The sequence below is a fragment of the Tachyglossus aculeatus genome, chromosome 14, assembly GCF_015852505.1.
Source record: "Tachyglossus aculeatus isolate mTacAcu1 chromosome 14, mTacAcu1.pri, whole genome shotgun sequence".
NCBI lineage: Eukaryota > Metazoa > Chordata > Mammalia > Monotremata > Tachyglossidae > Tachyglossus > Tachyglossus aculeatus.
In genome coordinates, this window is record NC_052079.1 from 16,854,093 (window position 1) to 16,874,718 (window position 20,626).

Here is a 20,626-nt window from a genome sequence, read left to right on the forward strand (position 1 = left end):
AACAACTTACAATCTAGAGGGGAAGACAGACTATAATATGCATCAGCAAATTACAGATATGTACATAAGAGCTGTGGGGCCAGAGGATACAAATCCAATTGGAAGGGCTCCGCAGAAGGGAGTGGGAGACGAGGAAATGAGAGCTTAGTCTGGGAAGCCCTCTTGGAGGAGATGTGGCTTTTAATAAGGCTTTGAAGGTGGGGAGATTGATCATCTGACGGATATGAAGAGGGGGAGCGTTCCAGGCCAGGGGCAGGGCATGGGAGAAAGGTCAGTGGTGATATAGACGAGATCGAGTGAGAAGGTTGGCATTTAGAGGAGCGAATTGTGCAGGCTTGGGGGGTAGTAAGGAGAGCAGTGAGGTGAAATAGGGGACAAGGTGATTTGAGTGCTTTAAAACCCGACGGTGAGGTATTTCTGTTTGAAGCGGTGATGGGTAACGGTGGCAGGAAGACGTGTGGCCTGGGAAAGAAGTGGACGGGCGGGTTGATTTCCAGAGTTGTGAAATTCAGAGCGGGTCCAGTAATTGTAGGTTTGTGGGAGTCGCTCTTGAACTCGGGACAATCTGGACACTTTGAGTTCATTGAAGTGTCTCTCGGGGCCCAGAGGAGAGAGGATTACAACAATTTCAAGGCTTCCTAGGCCTATCAAACAATCATTTGGGTTCATTGAGCACTTATCTTGTTCAGAGCACTGTCTGAGAGATTGGGGAGTACACTATAACTAAGTTGGTCTACGCATTCCAGGTTTAGCCACCGGCGTCTGCTTCCTGAGCCTCAGTGACAGTCAGTCATGTGTAGTCAGTCGTATTTATTGAGTGCTTACTGTGCGCAGAGCACTGTACTAAGCTCTGGAGAGCATACAATACAATAATCAGCAGACACATTCTGCCCATGATGAACTTACAGTCTAGAGGAGCAGAGGCAAATGATGAGGGGAGACAACTTCAAAACAGTGACATCACTTTGAGGATTGATAAGTGAATGCAAAAAAAAAAAACCCAGAAGAGTTATGGAATGACTGTAAGGAGATGTGCTTTTTCTTCTAGAGTCCATCGGGTCATTCTTCACCATGAGATTATTTGGATTGTAAATCCAGGGGTATTAACGTGTTTTGTTTCTGTGGGCCTCATTCTTCCTTTCATACTTCTTCTCTCAAGTGCCCCATCATCTACCACACTAGCCTCTCTCCCAGAACCCCTCCGTTTTATCCCATCCACACCCACCTTCATCTCCCAGCTCACCCATCCTATCTTAAATCACCATTGCTCTGGCAAGAATTAGGGACCTGCTGGACACTTCAGATCCTTACTCATCCACCCCCGCCTCAAATTCCTCGATGTCAGCTTTAAAGCGCTCAGTCCCCTTTTCCCCCTATCTCACCTCGTTACTCTCCTGCAACAACCCAGCCCACACACTGCATTCTTCTACCGCCAACCAAGGCACTCTGCCTCCGTCTCGTCTCTGTCGCCGTCAGCCTCTTGCCCACATCCTGCTTCTGGCCTGAAACGCCCATCCTTTTCTTTTCCAACAATTACTCTTCCCCCTGCCTCAGAGCCTTAGTGAGGGCACATTTCCAAGTGGGTTCCCTGAGTAGGCCTTCCTTTCCTTTTCTCCCACTCCCTTCTTCATCACCCTGACCTGCTCCCCTTTATTCACCCACAGTCCCAGCCCCATTACACTTGTGTACCTACTCTTAATTAATTTATTCATTTATTTATTTTTATGTTTTGTTGTCTGTCTCCCCCCCCTTGTAGACTGTGAGCCCACTGTTGGGTAGGGACTGCCTCCATATGTTGCCAACTTGTACTTCCCAAGCGCTTAGTACAGTGCTCTGCACACAGTAAGCGCTCAATAAATACAATTGATTGATTGATAAATATGATTGAATGAATGAATGAATTTATTTAATTGTAATGTCTTCCCCTCTAGCCTGTAAACTCGTTGTGGGCAGGGATTGCGTCGGTTACATTGCGCTCCCATGCAATTAATACAGTGTTGTGCACTCAGTAAGTGCTCAATAAATAGGATTTATCGGTGGATATAGGTGCTTAGTACAGTGCTCTGCACACAGTAAGCGCTCAATAAATATGAGTGAATGAATGAATGACTCTAATGCACATTATAGCTGGATTTTAAAAGTGAATAGGTCCCCCTAGTGGCGAATCTTAGTGCTTCATTTTCATGTTGGTTCCCTGTATTGTATACTGTTTCAGGCTAATCAATCAATCAATCATAGTTATTGAGCATTTACTGTGTGCAGAGCACTGTACTAAGCGCTTGGGAAGTACAAGTCGCCAACATAGAGAGACGGTCCCTACCCAACAACGGGCTCACAGTCTAGAAGGGGGAGACAGGCAATAAAACAAAACATGTGGACGGGTGTCAAGTCATCACAATAAATAGAAATAAAGTTAGCTGCACATCATTAACAAAATAAATAGAAGAGTAAATATGTACAAGTAAAATAAATAGAGTAATATATCTGTACAAACATATATACAGGTGCTGTGGGGAGGGAAAGGAGGTAGGGTGGGGGTGGGGGTGGAGGAAGAAAGGACTTGTTAAGTACTTACTATGTGTCAAGCACTGTTCTAAGCGCTGGGGGAGATCCAAGGTAATGAGGATGGGGACAGTCCCTACCCCATAAGAGGCTCACAGTCTTAATTCCCATTTTCCAGATGAGGCTAAGTAACCCAATCAATCAGTAGTGTTTAATGAGCACAGTCTATATCACCATTTTATGTGCTAAGTGGTTGGTGGAGTGAAAGGAAGTAAAAAGCACTTTCCATGCCCTCCTGGAGTTTGCAATCCTTGAAATTAACACCCCAGCCCACCCCTATCAGTTGTATACCATGGCAATGAACATTAGGAACCATGAAGAACATTTTTAGCCTTCAAGTTAGAAGAACTAGAGAGTCAAATTTGATTTAACATGCAATATTTCTCTTAACTCTTAAGTTTCCTCCTTTTCTTGTTTCTTCAAACAAAGCCCTCATTTCTCCCATGCACCCTCCCCTGTGAATGGACTGTGCGCTTGGCTGTGACTCCCTTGAGCACTTTGATTCTCACCGCAGCCTCATAGCACTTCTACACATCTTTATACTCTACTGCTTCCCTTATCTGTAATTTATTTTAATGTCAGTCTCCCCCTGCCAGACACAGGCTCTTTGTGAATAGGGTTCAAGTTTGTCAACTGTTGTATTATATTTTTCCAAGTGTGTACGACAGTGCTTTTCACATGGTAAACCCTCAATAAATTTTGTCGATCGATATAGCCCGTGGATTCTTCGGGAGACATAAAACCGCAAATGAGACCTGCAGAGGCATTTCATCTTTACCTGATTTGAGAGGCTGGTCGTAGACATTTAGCTATTGACTCTTCAGCTGTACTTCAGTACTCTTCAGTACTTTCAACATTGAGGCAGAAGGTTGGCTTTTTAATTAAGCATGGCTAATTTACAGCAGTACGACAACCGATATTTCAAATGTATCCATAGTAATAATAATAATAATAATAATAATAATAATAATAATGGTGGCATTTGTTAAGCACTTACTAAGTGCTAAGCACTGGAGAGGATACAAGGTGATCAGATTGTCCCACATGGGGCTCACAGTCTTCATCCCCATTTTACAGATGAGGTAACTGAAGCACAGAGAAGTTAAGTGACTCGCCCCAAGTCACACAGCTGACAATTGGTGGAGCCGGGATCCATGTGTTCAGAAGCTCAGCAGCCTCGCCTAATAACTTACCAGCCCATCCTCTCTTAGAATTTATATTCCTTTCTTATAGTACCATTTCGTAATTCCCTCCTATCCTCTTTTTCTGTCCTTGTTATCCACTTATAGCTCCTTGGTATCTCAGCCAAACACCTCCACTGTAGCCATAGGATTTTATTGAGTGTTGAGCACCGTATTAGGCTCTAGTGAAAGAGGGAATACTTGGCATTACTGAGTTATTAATTAGGTAGTATTAGTCATCTCTCACTCATTTCCTTATTAGGCAATTCAAAGGAAAGGACATGGAAACTTTTCACCTGTTAGATTTGAGAAGGCACCTGGTCAAAGTGCAGTCATAAGGCTGTGCGATTCCCTCGCTGGCTAGAGAAAATGAATTCCCAGGAGCCGATACTAAAAATGTCCAGAGTTGCTGCACAAAAATATTGCTTAGTTGCAATGCAGTAGTTGAAAGACTATTTTAAGTAGTATCACTTTCGAGGTATGTTTCTATTATGTCTTTAAGGAGTGGCTAAATAGCAGATTGATTTTTGAGAGTTATTAAATTCGTATTTAATACGAAGCAGCGTGGCTCAGTGGAAAGAGCACGGGCTTTGGAGTCAGAGGTCATGGGTTCAAATCCTGGCTCCACCAGTTGTCAGCTGTGTGACTTTGGGCAAGTCACTTAACTTCTCTGTGCCTCAGTTACCTCATCTGTAAAATGGGGATTAAGACTGTGAGCCACATGTGGGACAACCTGATCACTTTGTAACCTCCCCAGCGCTTAGAACACTGCTTTGCACATAGTAAGCACTTAATAAATGCCATTATTATTATTATTACAAGGGGAATTGCGATCTATTATTTCTGAAATTGGCCAAGTAAAAATCAAATAACAGTAGATGAGGAAGTAGGAAATATGAAAAGTTATTTTCTTCTCCACGTCCCTTCCTCCTTTTTTTGTTGACCTCAAAGCAAAATGCTTTCTTTCTTGTCCTTTCTGTTAATTGTAACTGATGCTAGTTAGAATGATTTTTTTAAAAATGTAATGTGTAAAATTTCTGATCTTTTGATGTGTCCAGATATGCATTTGGATTTTTCTAATTTGTATTGAGAGCAGTTTAATACTTAGCAATGCACATTTTAAAACGTGGGAATATTATTAATTCTAACTACCAAACCCAGTCAGAAATTTTTTTTTAAGTATTTTTGAATGACTCATTAGTCTGAAATATACATTTCAGCTCTACTGTGAAATCTACTCTGTAGAGGTGAATATTTAGAAAGCGGAGGCAGAAAAGGGGTGAACTTTGATGTTTGAAGAGTGGAAATCTGAAATAATTGCTGTGTTGATTTAGGCAATCAGCTTTAATGGAGCAAACTTTCCCATGCATATAGTTTCAGCAATCTTCATTTTTTTCCACGTAGAGTCATTTCTTAATCTTGTGGATGAAATATATTAAAGTGACTATTTCAATTTTTATTTAGTAGTAGTGTGGGAAAAGTTGGAATTGTTTTTTAGCAATTTAAGTATTTTTCAGTTTTCAAAAGGTTTTGGGCAAAACCTTTCCAATCATGGGTAGGATTGGAGGGACTATTCTGTCGTGCATAGAAGTAGAGAGACGTGGAGACTATCGTTATTTTTCAAGATGGAGAAGTGAAAAGAGTGGAGGTCTTATTTTGTAGAATGTAATAATGAATGGCAGTCTGACTATTTACTAGGCCCTCCCTCATAAGTATTTAGAGATTAGACTGAAATTTGGCACATTTTACTAGATTTTTTAAATGGCTCGAATGATACAATTATGTCCTACCATTTAGATTTTCTGCAAGCTTTATTTCGGAGCTATAAATGATTCCACAGCCTTGGGTTTTGGTCCTCCCTCCAGAAAGGCCAAAGTTTTGGTTGACTCTTCTAGCAGCAACTGGAATTTCATTCCACCAGGGCCATAAATAAAAACAACCCCTCCCCTATCTCACTCGCGGTTATTTAGTTAGAATTTGGAAGTTTTCTTCAATAGGACTGTAGACTGTGAGATCCTTGACAGTGATCGCACCTACTATCGCTATCGTATTGTACTTTCCCAAGCGCTTAGTACAGTGCCCTGCCCACCGTAAAGTGCTCAGTAAATACCATCGATTGGCCCTAGTTTGGCCTTAATTATAGTAGCACAGAGATGGAAAGTTAAATGCCATAGGGAAGGTAGATGTTCACATCACTTTGAAATTGGGGTGCTGTCATCTGTGCATGCTGCAAACTTCTGGTTTTCCTTTAAATTTAGCCTGCTAAAAAAGGGTGTTGCGGTAATCCACTGTGGACATCCAGAAAGTTTGGGTGTGTATTCTGAAAACTGTATACTTAAATTATTTCAGTTTTCAAAAGGCTTTTAGCAAGACTATTCTAAAATCTGAGTAACAATGGGTGGGACTGGATCATCATCTTTGGTGTTTATTGAGAGTTTACCGTGTGCGGGGCAATGTTCTACGTGCTTCGGAGAATACAATACAGTGGATACGTTCCCTGCCCACAAGGAGTTTACAGCCTAGAGGGGGAGACAGACGTTAATATAAATACATAATTTATAATAATCAGAGGGACTTTTCTGTCTTAAATAGAATACTGGCTGAAAGATGCGGGGCATGGAGACAGAGAAGCAGCATGGCTCAGTGGAAAGAGCCCGGGCTTGGGAGTCAGAGGTCATGGGTTCTAATTCCGGCTCCGCCACTTGTCAGCTGTGTGACTTTGGGCAAGTCACTTAACTTCCCTGTGCCTCAGTTACCTCATCTGTAAAATGGAGATTAAGACTGTGAGCCCCATGTGGGACAGCCTGATTACCTTGTATCCCCCCCAGCGCTTAGAACAGTGCTTGGCGCTTAGAACAGTGCTTGGCACTTAGTAAGCTCTTAACAAATGCCATCGTTATTATTATTGACGTTTTTTAAATGACCATGTGCTTGAAAGATGTTTTTTTTTTTTTAGATGCAAATGGGAAAAACTTGAGTGGGACAGTCGTATGATCCAGCTAAGGGTCTTTCATTGCACACTGATGTATTCTAAAGTTAATCATGATAATGATTGTGGTATTTTAGTGCTTACTACGTGCCAGACACTGTACTAAGCACTGGGTCAGATACAAGGTTATCTGACTGTCCCACATGAGGCTCACAGTCTTAATTCCCATTTTACAGATAAGGAAACTGAGGCACAGAGGAGTTGTGCCCTGCCCAAGGTCACACAGCAGATAAGTGGCGGCGCTGTGATAAAAACCCAGGTCCTTTGACTCCTGGGCCCGTGCTCTTTCCACTATAGGCCACGCTGCTTCTCAGAGTTGTTAGATAGTTTTTAGACTGTGAGCCCACTGTTGGGTAGGGACTGTCTCTATATGTTGCCAACTTGTACTTCCCAAGCGCTTAGTACAGTGCTCTGCACACAGTAAGCGCTCAATAAATGCGATTGATGATGATGATGATAGAATGTGATAGGAAAGTGCAAAGTTAGAACACACCATTGTGCTCCCACTGTAGAGGACGGAACGGCACCTACTTAATTGTGCAGAATGGCTACAAAATCAATCTATAGATCATCCAGACCAATTATCTGCCTTCAGATGGGTGAAAGATTAAACTACCTATTCTTAAAGCTCTGTAGGAACGGAAGACACAACCCAGCACACCCTCGCTTGGTAGCTTATTTCAGTGTTTTATCATCCTGATTTTGGAGAAGTTATTCCCAAGATCCAACCGAATCGGTTTGTGCTTTAGTTTAAGGACACGTGCTCCGTTTTCTCAGTATTCATGGAGAACAGTTGGAAGTGAGTTTCTTCATCTTGCTGACCCAGTTCTAACTGAAGCAAGAATCCGGTTACCGGGAAATTTGGAAATTTTATTCTGTTTATTTTGCTGGTAGAATTTAGGCCCTGAATACGAAGATGTATTTAACACCTCCCTGAAGTGGATTTTAGAAAATGGGCAAGATGTTGGCATAAGGTAAATGATTAATTTGTTTTATTTTCGTCTTTCGGAGTATCAGGAAACGGCTTGGCCTTAGGTTAACTACCTTTCTGTATCGTTTTAAATAGGTGTATTGGTAATGGCACCGGTGAGGAATTGAAAAATATAACAGATGTGCAATTCTTGCAGTCTACCAGACCTCAGATGTCTTTCTGGTGTCGCTTTCGACGTGCGTTTATTACTGTAACTCACAGGTTATTGTTACTATGCTTAGGTAAGTGCAGTGTATTTATTAAAAGACATCCCGGTTAATTGTATGGGAGGGCGAAAATTTTGTAGAAATTTTGCACAATGCTGAATTTTTGGTTTGGAGATTAAATATTTCAGCTGTATCAACTGCTTATCAAGGGCTTCTACTTAAAGCTCTGAATTTCTCAAACTGACTTTTTAAAAAGAAAATTGGTATTAGTCTTAGAAGGCTTGTGAGCTTTGAATCTTGACAGATGCCTTGTCAAGAGATTAATAAGTGGGAAAATGTCATGAACCTCTAAGAAGACAGTGACAGAAAAGAGAACTGGAAAAAATTTTAGAACAGTGAAGGCAATAACTGCATTCAATTTCTTTATACCATTTTATTCGGAGTATATTTCATTTGGGGTGACAAATGTTATGAAAACCCATATTTTGAGTCAGTCTTTTTTGTTAAGACACTCCTTTTTCCTTTTGTCTATCATGGCTTTTTCACTCCTCTGTTCTCCCCCCCCCCCCCTTTTTTTTTTAATGACTCACTCTTCTGGAGTGCTGTAAAATGAGTTTGCTATTTGAGGAAGATAATGGGCACAGGTTTGTGGATAGATTTAGATCTGTGGGTAAATTTAGATATGTGGTATATTTAGATCTGTATTCCTTTTGCCAGGGAAAAGTCTTTATTGTGGCTCTGTAGAATAAAACCTGTTGTGAAATGTAGAAAGTACAGGAGGAAATGTAAATGGATAAGCATTCCAATAAGCGAAGAAAGTCTCCTTATTTCATTCTGTAGTTATTTTGTGATGAACCGGGGAATTTTAAAAATAAAACTGACCATTTTTGTAAGCGATTTGAATTACTGTTGTTAAAGTAGTATTTCGAAGTGTCTTAAAACTCCTTGCCAGCTGTAAGCCTTACTAGTACTAAGATTTACAAGTTTCTAAGCAATCATTATTTTTAAAATGCGCAATATTTATTTCAGGTATAGTAATGGTTTGTGTAGTGCTACGTTACATGAAATACCGTTGGACAAAAGAAGAGGAGGAAACTAGGCAAATGTATGATATGGTCGTTAAAATTATAGGTATGAAATTATCTAATAGACTCTAGTACTCTTTTTTTTTTGACTAGTAAATATGGCAGAAATCTCGTTTTGAGAAAATAATTTAGCAGAGAGCCATAACAGCTGTTTGTTATTGGGCTTCCAGATGTTTTGCGAAGTCATAACGAAGCCTGTCAGGAAAATAGAGACCTGCAGCCGTACATGCCTATTCCACACGTGCAAGATTCCTTAATACAGCCCCAGGACAGGTATGGTCATCATCATCATCATCAATCGTATTTATTGAGCGCTTACTATGTGCAGAGCACTGTACTAAGCGCTTGGGAAGTACAAATTGGCAACATATAGAGACAGTCCCTATCCAACAGTGGGCTCACAGTCTAAACACAGTTCAAAACACTGTGTGTGTTGGGGGAAATAATGGTCCGGGATATTTTCGTGCAGCCTTGAAATTAGCCATCCTCGAGATAGTCCGTTTACTGAGTTGTACACTTTTGGCAATAGGGTGGCTGCTAGAGATCTGCGTGGTGGTAGTAACAGTATTAAGCGCTTACTGTGTGCCGTTTCGGTTTGGTGGAACTAGTTTTCATCTTCTTTCGTATTGTAGGAAAAAAATGAAGAAAATCTGGGATCGAGCCGTCGACTTCCTGGCCGCAAACGAATCCAGAGTTCGTACCGAGACGCGAAGAATAGGTGGTGTGGATTTCTTGGTCTGGAGGTGGATACAGCCATCCGCATCGTGTGACAAAATTTTAGTGATACCATCCAAAGTTTGGCAAGGCCAAGGTAGGCAACTGTTCAGTTCGTCTTTTCCGTTCCGACAATTAGAGAGCATCTCTGAGAGGGTCGGGCTGGTTCAATGTGAACGGATTCGCTGCCAGTTCGGAATGGGTTTCTTGACTCGGAGGATCCGAAAGTCATTCCCACTACAGCGTGACTTTTGAAATCCGCCATTTGACTAGAACCCTGAGGAATTAGGATACCCTAGTGCAATTCGGTGGCCGGGAATTGATCATAACCTGCAGCAGATAGGTCTGATAATGCTGTTCTATAATACCGTAATCCTAGTTCTATAATACTAATTCGCTGTAAACACGTAGTTTTATAATCCTAGTTTGCTACCTATGCTAGTTCTGTAACACTGGTCTGTTAGCATCGGATAGGGAACTAATTGTAACTGCTTTTAACTTCACTTTTTTCAGTAAGCATGGAATAAGTGAACTTTAAACTGTTACAATTAGTTCCGTGTGTAATCCTAAAGTATTACCGATTCAGTGTCCAAGAATCACCATGGCATCCTCCGAGGGCAGATGGCTTGAACCAGGCTTGGGAGGAATTTTTTTGTTTTGCACACACTCACTGACCCCCACTTGGTACTATTTCAACTATTTTTTAACCTCCTTCCACCACCCCCATTATTTCCTACTGAAGCAGTGGTTGATGCACTGCCATTTTTGGAGAACACTGGGGTTTTTAAGAGTGCAATTACCGCATTATAGCAGGAATGACCGTCCTTGCATAAGTAATGATTAGTAAAAAGAAAAAATCAAAGGGCTTTACCATCTAGGGAAAAATAGGGAGAGCTGTTTCGTTTATAGCCTTATAAGGCTTACCGATCTCCAGTTGAGAAACAAACTTGGGGTTGAAAGATTTTAGTAACAGTAGTATTTGTTGAGTCATTTCGTATTTGAGCACTTACTGTGTGCATAGCACTGTACTAAGCATTTGGGAGAATACAGTGTAGAAACTAACAGACCCATTCCCTGCCCACAATTAGCTTAAAGTCTGGAGAGCACCCAGTTGGAGCGTTGCATTGTATTAAGGGCTTGGAAAGAACACATTTCTTTTCCCCAGTGAGCTTACATTTGAACCGGGAAGACAGACGTAAAAGTATTTATAACTACACTAGTCAAAATAAATAATTTGAACAGGGTTCAATCAATCAACTAGTGCTTATTTTTTAATTTTTTTTTATGCCATCTGTTAAGCACTTTCTAAGTACTGGGATCCGGACAAGCTAATCAGGTTGGACCCAATCCGTGTTCCGCCTGGGGCTCTCAGTGTTAACCCCCATTTTCCAGATGAAGGAATTGAAGCCTGGAGAAGTGAAACGACTTGCTCACGGTCACACGGCGACGAGTGTAGGAGCCGGGATTAGAACCCAGGTCTTCTCCTAGGCCTGTGCTTTATCCACTAGATCTTGCTGCTTCTCTCTGTATTGAGCACTTACTGTGAGCAGAGTAGTGTACTTGGTGCTTGGGAGAGTAAGACACGTTCTTACGCACAACAAGCTTACAGTCTAGAGGACATAAATACAAAAGTCCTAAAGAGGATGAAAGAAAGTTCAGAAGTGCTTACATTGACTGAAAGGGTGATCGGGCTCTGGTTTTGGGACAGCAGCATTGTAGGCAAGGAACTTGTCTACCAATTCTGTTGCAGCGCATTCTCCCAAGCGCTCAGTACAGTGCTCTGCACACAGTAGGCGCTCGATAAATGTGATCGACTGACCGAAGGATGGAAAGCTTGTTGGCCGAGGTGCGTGTTTGAGTGATTTGAATGTGGGGAGGGCTGTTATCTATCAGATGTGAGGAGGGAGTTCCATGCCAGGGGAACTGCGGGAGCGAGGAGACGGATGTGTTCTAGTCGAGGGCAAGTCACAGCTAGCAGGTTGGCTTGGGAGGCGTGAAGCCCGCAGATTGAGGAATAATAAGGGCTGAGAGCAGAGGGGTCAGGTGGGCGTAAGCGGCAGAGAGCCCTGCAGCTGATCGTAAGAAGTTTTCGTGGGATGTGGAGAGGCAGAGGGCGGGTTTGAGGTGAGTTGTGGGCTGAAGGACGCTTCAGGCGGGTTGGCCGTGCCGCAGCGTGTCATTTAGACTTGAGGTGGGAGGGGCTGGAGGCCATCTGACCAGCGAGGAGGCTCATGCACCAGGCTAGCCGGGACCTGATCAGAGCTTTCAGTCAGTCAGTCGGATTAATTGAGCACTTAATGTGTTCAGAGCACTGTACTAAGCGCTTGGGAGAGGACAGTAAACAGAGACATTCTCTGCCCACAATTTCTCTGAATTTGAACACATTTGCTTTTTAAACTTTGAAGTTTAAAATTTTGACTTCGGGTGTTCCACAGTGTCCAGATTACTCACTTTGAGGTAGAGTGAAATTGAATTCATGCTTAGGGAATATAAAATCTGCGAAGTGTGACTTTGTCAACTAAAATGGCATAACCACAAACTGTTATTAAACTGCTTTGTTTTGTAGCATTTCACTTAGATAGAAGAAATTCACCACCCAATAGTTTGACGCCATGTCTAAAGATTCGAAATATGTTTGATCCAGTTATGTAAGTACAGCAATTAAAGAGATCACATAATTGCCATTTATTCCAAGTACTTCAGAATTAATTACTAAGTCAGCACTGGGGCTTGGGGGGCAGGGGAGGGATATTTTAAAATTCTGGTATTTCTAGGAGTATTGTTCTGGAGATGCCATAGTTGTTGAAAGTCTGTTTCCATTCCTTATCTCATAGCTGCAACCCACTTCCGAATCTTATGTGTTTATATACACAAAATCTCAGTTCTCCTCGCTTTATATTGTCATTTTTACTAACAAGTCTATCCAGCATATTAATATACTACCCAGTTGTATATAATGTTTATTTTATTCGCCTAAATGGAATTACCTGATCCTGTACCAGCTAGTTTGGGAAGATTAGGGTCAATACTGACCGTTTAATTGAACTTCCTTTTGCCTACTGCTTCCATAATTAAAGTTACTAATCTATTTGTGGGGATGTATTTTCATTAAGGGTATGTTTTCCTATGTAACGGTTCATCGTAGGTAAAAAGGAATGTTCTTTTCTTTTTTTTTTTTTGTCTTTAGGGAAATAGGGGATCACTGGCATTTGGCAATTCAAGAAGCAATTTTAGAGAAATGCAGTGATAACGATGGCATTGTCCACATCGCCGTAGACAAAAATTCACGTGAGGTAGGTTTGTTTTCATTATTCCCCGTACGCATTTGGATTTGCTGAAGTCAATCTGACATGAGCGATCTTGTCCACACAGGGCTGCGTGTATGTTAAATGTCTATCTCCGGAATATGCCGGGAAGGCTTTTAAGGCATTGCATGGTTCGTGGTTTGATGGTAAGAAACTTGAGCGATTTTAATCGAAGTCTGGGTCTAGGCGTACCAAGACGGTTCCAAACAGCAGTACCTGAAAATCCACCCCAACGGCTGACGCGACCCAGAATCCAAAAGCTGTGTCCGCTCGGTGCAGGGAATTCAATTCCCTCTGGACCCTTCCCTCCCTTCCAGCCGTTCACTTTCCACTCTCCCCTTTTCTGCTAAATCTTCTTCCCCCTCCAGGCTCTCCCTCCCTCACCTGTCCCCAACGACCTCCTTTTTCTGAAGGAAAACCCCAGATTGGGGGCAGTGGTGGGGAAGGGTGTTGCTCCCAGGTCCCGCTTGTCTGTAGCACGCAGAGGCCAGGGTTAATCCCTGGGGGAGGGAGGGAACCCAGGAATGTCCATCCTCCGGGCCTCCTGTCCAGTTTTCCCCTCCAGGGATTCAGTGCCCGGGGGGCAGGGGCGGACTAAGCAAGGACCCAGGAGGGGAGGGTGGCCACAGAGGTTGTGGAGCCTAGGGGCATCAAAGGCCCCAAGGAAAATGGAGGGAAAGGGACACGGGGAGAGGGCGTTAGGTAATTTCCTCTAGATCTTGGTCATCATGTCAGAAACTGGAAGCCAACAAGTTAGCCTTCCCCCTCTAGACTGTAAATTTGTGGTACGCATTGAACCTGTCAACAAACTGTGTTGTATTGCGCTCTCCCATGCACCTAGTACACTGCCATGCACACAGTAAGCGCTTAGAAAATATCATCAATTTGATTTAAAATGGATCCCACAGTAAACCCACATTTTCAAGGAACCGATGGAATATGAATCTGGGGGGTCATTCCCTATAAAGCCAATCAAGTTAACCCCGCCGTCAGTGTACTTGGGCAGCCTTTTTTTTTAGCAGTAGCAAATCTGTTCCTTTGGGGGTGTTTGGGGGCCGGTGTGTTGTTTTAGGGAATTTTAGTTTCTGTTTGTGCAGTTAACCAGGTCTTAAATCATTCTTTGTTGTCTCGAAACAGGGAAGTTGGTAACAGTAAAATACCTGCGGCTAGATAGATATCATCATCGCTTTCCCCAGGCTCTTAATTGCAACACTCCCTTGAAGCCATCCAACAAACATATGAACTCCATGTCCCACCTACGTCTTCGGACAGGCACAAGTAATCCTCAGGGAGGGTCCTGAGGAGACTTTCTACCACTGTTAGGACTGTTATTTGCAGCAGGAAAAGAGTTCCTGTTGGGCTGCCCGTCTTCCTTTTTTAAACGCTTTTTTGTATGTAATATTTCCAACGATGACTACCAGTCTCTTCAAATGGTCCAGAATCGGACGTTGTCCAAAAGGGACTCAGCGGTGAATGGGTAACGCTGCGAGGGATTCGAACAATTGTCCCATACAACTTTGGGAGCTCAAATAAACCGTCGTGTTTTAAAAGCTTTGCATGAAGAGAAATGAATTTATTCAACATTTCAGATATGGTGGTTGGGCTTCTTTTTCTCCTCTCTGTTTTTTTCTTTTCTTTCCTTTTTTTTTAAAAAAATTGCACCAAGAAGTATTTTGATAATCCAAGAGCATGGCAGAGAGAAAACTTCTGGTATTTCCATAGTTTACTTTGAACTAATGTGAATTTTTATCATCAACCACCGATAACAATTTCCGATGGCTCGGAGGTCAGAGCGTTCATTTCTCAATTTAAACTTAGGTTTCTGTTTGCTGTAAGAGGTTCGTTTGCAAGAGCTGGATCGTGGCAAAAAAAAAAAATTCATCGGGCTTTAGTGATTACATGTAAAGTGTGAAGGGACGCAGATACACTTCAACAGGTTTTTGTATATATGTGTAAAATGCTGGTTGGGGGCAACTGTAGTCTTGTGAGGATGTCTGCATTAAAGCAGTGAATAAGCTTCCTATTTTATTCATAATCTAATGTTTTCTATATTTTGGGCTGTACCATCGCATAGGTCAAATGGCCAAACACCTAAAAGTATTAGATACCAGTTTCAAAAATATCTTTTCTAAGTTTTATACCAAGTGTCTGACTATAATTTTGTGTGAAAGGTCTGATCCCAATTGTAATGGATTCAAATTCACGTGAGCAATAAAGAAGCAATTGGCAGATACTGGAAAAACATCTCGTGGAAAGCTGTATTTATTGGAAGACCAGGGCTGTGACAAAATACCATTGGGAGTTGGTGTAATTTTTCTCAAATCTATTGATAACTTAATAAAGTTGTAATTACCCAGTTATCTGTGAAGTTGGAAGCAGGGCTGGTTTTCTGCAAGAAAATGTGTATTTTTTGGACTGATGAGATTTTTGATTTTGGGTCATGAGAGGTGGAAGGTACGGGCATTGAATGAGTGGCAGTTACTTTATGCCTCAGTATTAAGTTTTGAGTATCAGCGCAGTGATTTTATTACCGTTTTACTTGGTAACGGTAAAACCGTGGCGGGGTAGAGTTGGGTAGGAATCTGCCAACTCGCCCGACAAATACCTTGTTGATACGGCCCATCGTTGTCAGTCATCCGGATATCGCTATGCGAGAATGGCACCCGATCAGCCAAGTCGGTTCTAAGGCTGTTTTCATTTTCATCTTTTGTACACGTGTTGGTTTTGCAGCATGGACTTGCACAGATAATGCACGTTTTCTGGTTGAGTAAACATGATGCACATATTCTGCAACAGAAATTCCTATTGTGCCTTACCTTTGTGCTTTTGTGGGCACCATGTTTATGAAGAATAATGGCGGATTTGTTACCTGAAGAGAATACATTTTAAATTCTCAGTTTACGTCTCAGATGCTAAAGTGTGAAAATATTAAAAAATCTATATATATATATATGTGTACATATATATAATATATAAAATAACTGATCTTGCTGTATTTTATGTGCATCGTAGTGGTTTGTTGACCTGAGCTTAGTGACCCCATCTTGTGACCTGTTGCAAGAGTGAATGTAAAAATAAGCGGTGGCATTTTTAAAGGTCGCCTTTTGGATGCAGTTGCATCTTTCTTGCTTCTAAAATATATTTCATGTAAACACTGTACATTTATTATTGTAATATGTACCATATGCAGCTTATTTTACCCTCAAATGTTAAGCTGACCAATATCCCTTCCTGCAAGACAGATGGGAAATGTGTATAATATCTAGACATTTGAAAAGTTCAGATGTTTGATGTAATTTGTCACTTGTCCTGTAAAAAAAACAAAAACCCACAAAACACAGAAACTCTAATTAAAGGTTTATTAGGGGTTTTTATATACGTCTCGACTTATTAGATTTATTTTTTTCAAGTCTCTTCCACGTGTCTTGAGTAGGCCTTTGGTCTGGTTTCTGCAAACCGATCGTTGGTTGATTATAAATCCTGAATAACGTTTTTGAAAAAGTTGTTTCAAGCCCGGACAGGTCTTTTCCGTAGAGACAGGAGAGGTAGAGACGATGAAGCGGGAGGCCCTGTCTGCAGGGAGGAAGTGGAACCACGGGCAGGAATTTTTTTCATAAAAGTCAGGAGTGGCCAGCCCCCAGGAGGATTTTTCTATCTCTCTTTCCATTAGTAGTCCAGCCCCGTCAGATTCCCAACAAGGCAGCAGCGTGAGTTTTCCATGACGTTGGCCTAGGCTCTCAGCTGTTGCCCAAGGTGGGAGTGATCTATGCTGCTGCAACCCCCACTGCCGACTTACCTCTGGGCTGGAAATGTGTCTATTGTACTCTCCCAAGCATCTAGTAGAGTGCTTTACACACAGCACTCAATAAATGCGATGGAATGAATGACGATGCCTTCGTTTGGGCCAGTGGCCGAGGAGAGGAATGGACTTTTGGGGAGCGTTTCAGACCGTCAGTCGGATGATTTTATATCCGAGTCCCTAGGGCGGGCCTGGAAGGACTAAAGGAGTCTGGAGTTCATCATTAGCCCTGTCCCGTGTAGCTTCAAGCTCCCCGTGATGGACCACTGGCCCCCTTCACCAGGGCAGTCCCGGCCAAAAGACACTCAAAGGTAGATGGAGCTTTCAAAAACATAAGAAGGTTTAGGTACCGTTGACGTGGCCAGTTTTCAGAAAAGGGTGGGATGACCATGAGCGCTTAGTACAGTGCTCTGCACGCAGCAGGCACTCAATAAGTGCCACTGATTGACCTGCCTGATAGCATTACGGAGTTGTCCAGATGATTGGCCCCGATGTGCCACGTTATCGAAGAAACCGCCTGCATGCATGGCTTTGAAGTCAGCGGGTACCGGGAAAGAAAGTTTCCCTAGACGCGTCACTCTGCGCCAACCCTTGAAGGCAGGCAACCAGAGATAGTCAAGGGTCTAGAGGCGTTTCCATTTGAGGCGCTCAATAGGTATCATTGATTGATGAGCAAAGGGTGAAAGGTTAAGACTTCATTCGATAGAGATAAAAGTGGGGAGTGGTTGTAGTTGATAGCCCACTGTTGGGTAGGGACTGTGTCTATATGTTGCCAACTTGTACTTCCCAAGCGCTTAGTACAGTGCTCTGCACACAGTAAGCGCTCAATAAATACGATTGATGGTGATGATGATCATCATCAATTCACGAAGGACATAGTCAATAGGGAATTGTTGGCCAATTCTCGTAACCTCAGAGTGAGAGTGTTTGAAGGCGGGTTCAAAGAAAACAAAACTCAAGGGGGTGATAGGCGTATAGGATTAATTACCACAAAAGTTGGGCAGGTTGAGAATACTAAGTTAAAGAGGGGGCTTGCATAAATTGATAGCCAAGTGGATCACTAGAAGGAAAGTTAAGAGATGAGTGCGTGTGCCAAGTACTCTTTTCCAACTGCCAAATTAAAAAAAAAAAAAGGACATCTCCCATTCCCTCAAATGTAGAGAGAGGCGTCAGATACCACTGTTGGGGATTGGAGTGGGTTTTTAAAAAATGTTTTTTGTTAGAGTGCCTGGGCACATCATAAGCACTTGTTAAGCACTGTGGTAGTTTTAAAGCTAATCAGGTTGGCTACAGTCCATGTCCCACATGGGGCTCACTTATGAGGTCAGTGAGGCCCAGAGAAATGATTTGCCCAAGGTCACAACAGCAGACAAGTGGCAGAGCCAGGATTAGAACCCAGGTCCTCTGGCTCCTAGGCCCGTGCTTTATCCATTAGGCCAAGCTGCTTCTCTCTGAGGGATGTAATGGTTACCAGAGCAATGCAAGGTGCCAAATCCCTAACTGTTCTTCATCCGGTGTGCTTCAAGGGCCGTTCGGATGATTTAATGAGTGGCAACCAGTGCACTCAGCTTCAAGCGCCTCTCAGTCGTTCAGATGATTTAATGAGTGGCATCCAATCCTCCCGGCCGATAAGGTCAGAAGCATGGGAGAACCCAGGTTGCCGCAAGGAGCTCAGTCCCAAGATGAGAACAGTCCCACTGGAGCCAGGACGTTGAGTCTCAACTTGATGGGCAAATGGGGACTTTTGGGATCCTGAATGCCCACGTGAGCAGCACTGAAGCCGTCGCGGCTAATCGCCGGATTCTTCCCGAGTGCCATCCAGGTAAGAAACGGAAATCTGGGAGTCTTGCAGCGGTACCTTGTCAATGCATTCAAGCCTCACTGTCCACAGCTACTGAAGTGCGGTCGGATTCGCACCAGGTAGCCTTTAGACCGATTTCTGAGATTAGGGCCTCTCTCGCTAATGTTGTGTGAATGTGAAGAGGAAGGAGCTCTCTGCCAAGCAAGCCGTTCCGAAAGAAGGGGTATAAGATCAAGATGCAGAGGAAAACTAAATTTTTCTAGGGAGTTGCAAATCTTTGAATGTGGCTGAGAGACTATTTCTCAAACAAAGAGATCACCAGCCGACATTTCCCTCCAGAGATTTCGTTTGAAGGAGGGATGGAAAAGGGAAACCAAGATTTAAATAATGCACTAGCGGAAAAAAAATAGCCAACCAGGAAGCCAGCCCCTTAATACCTTGATTAACCTTTTCCACAAAGTTCGATTGAGATAACTCATTTCTCAGCCCAGACTCAGGGAAAAACAGGAGTTGATTTTCCTTAGCGGTGTCAGGGGGTCGCAGATGGATTTCATTCGTCACGGGAACTCACCCTGTGTCTCAGACCGCTTGTTACAGTATTATGATATTTATGCATAGTACTGTGGTCTTTTTTCCCCTTTGTTGCTTCTCAGACTGACGTGTTCTTTTCTCCTGCATGTTCTCCTTAAATGATGTAAATTATAATACCGATATTCCAGCATCAGTGTGAAGTGGCAAACGATTTGCAGATCATGTTACACAGCGAAAACATTAATTATTTTTTAGACTTTTTAAATAGGTTTTGTCTCTGTCGATGAGCTAGAGACCGTGTAAACCACTGGGCAAGGTGGTGGTTAAGCGTTTACTAAGTACCAGGCTCTGTACTAGGCACTGGGGTGGATACCAAGGTAAACAGTCTAAATCAGAGGGAGGATGATTTAATCCCCATTGTACAGGTGAGGGAACCGAGGCACAGAGAAGTGAAGTGACTTGCCCTAGGTGACCCAGCAGACAGGTGACAGAGTTGGGTCCTCCGACTCCCGGATCCGTGCTGTTTCCAGTAGGCCACGGATGTGTCTCTAGGCCTCACTGGTATAAAAGTGGTAAGACTGAGGTAACAAGCAGAGTAGGGGTTTGGGAAACTTTCCTTTTACAATTCCGGCCATCTCTGGCTTACACCCCGTACTGATAGCTCCATCTGTCTCTTTCTCTTTATAGTAGGCCTTTGTGCTCAGTGGATATCCTGCCGACGGGGAAATTCACCTAAGGGTATGTATGATATTTCACCTGGGAAAATAATCGATGCAGAAAACACAGCCCCGAATGCATAAAGGATGCCACAAAGATGCAGTCTTGCATTGTTTGGAATTCAGAATTCAGATGAGCGTATCTTCAGGCAGTCAAGCAGCATGTATAAACCCTCTTGATTTAGTGTGAACTTTGAGTGTGGTGTAAATCTCTTTCGACTTATATTGTTGCAGAGGATTTGCCGTTTAACCGAAGGTAAGGGTGTGCCGAAGTGACTAGCCTTTGAAATTATGTCCCGATCCTCCAGCCCAAGGGTTCCTGTTAATTCAAGCTAGGTAGTAAATTATTTAGAGCAATTAACTCTTCAGTAGAAATTTGTGATCGGGTTGCACTGCCTTCAAGAGTGGGGGTCATCTAGACTCTTCAGATATTGGACTGGGTAGAACTGTCCGAAAGACGAACATTTGGAGGGCTTACCCATTTTAAGGCCGGACACCTGCGACTTGGCAGGTGACTGTTTGGCAAGAGACTCCCTGGGCATCACCGTCTTAATTAGAAATTAACCTCTAAAGAATCAATATCTAGGGGGAATCGGGGTGAATGGCACTTGCTTTAGAGGCTGGCCATTTCCTCTCCCTCAAACACGGTGGGAGAGGGAATTCTAATCAGGAAGGGCAGCGAGAACTAGATGTCAGCAATGGGATAAACAAGAATGAGGCACAGTGCATGGGGTTACACTGAGCAGAATAAGGAGTGCAAGCTAGGGTGCAGTGGGATAAGGGAGTGGGTAGACACTATCAACAAT

The 20,626-nt window shown here is 42.9% G+C and overlaps 1 protein-coding gene across 1 annotated transcript in view; it reads left to right on the plus strand.

The window, feature by feature from the left end:
* The window catches only part of LEMD3 (LEM domain containing 3), a 46,530-nt gene extending 30,211 nt beyond the window's left edge, over positions 1 to 16,319 (plus strand). The window contains 9 exon segments of the mRNA XM_038756497.1: positions 7,627 to 7,706; positions 7,799 to 7,944; positions 8,899 to 9,000; positions 9,125 to 9,227; positions 9,587 to 9,765; positions 12,235 to 12,316; positions 12,856 to 12,961; positions 13,041 to 13,119; positions 14,111 to 16,319. Coding sequence (XP_038612425.1) covers positions 7,627 to 7,706; positions 7,799 to 7,944; positions 8,899 to 9,000; positions 9,125 to 9,227; positions 9,587 to 9,765; positions 12,235 to 12,316; positions 12,856 to 12,961; positions 13,041 to 13,119; positions 14,111 to 14,274 — 1,041 coding nt within the window. The 3' untranslated portion in view covers positions 14,275 to 16,319.
* Positions 16,320 to 20,626: the final 4,307 nt, after the last annotated feature.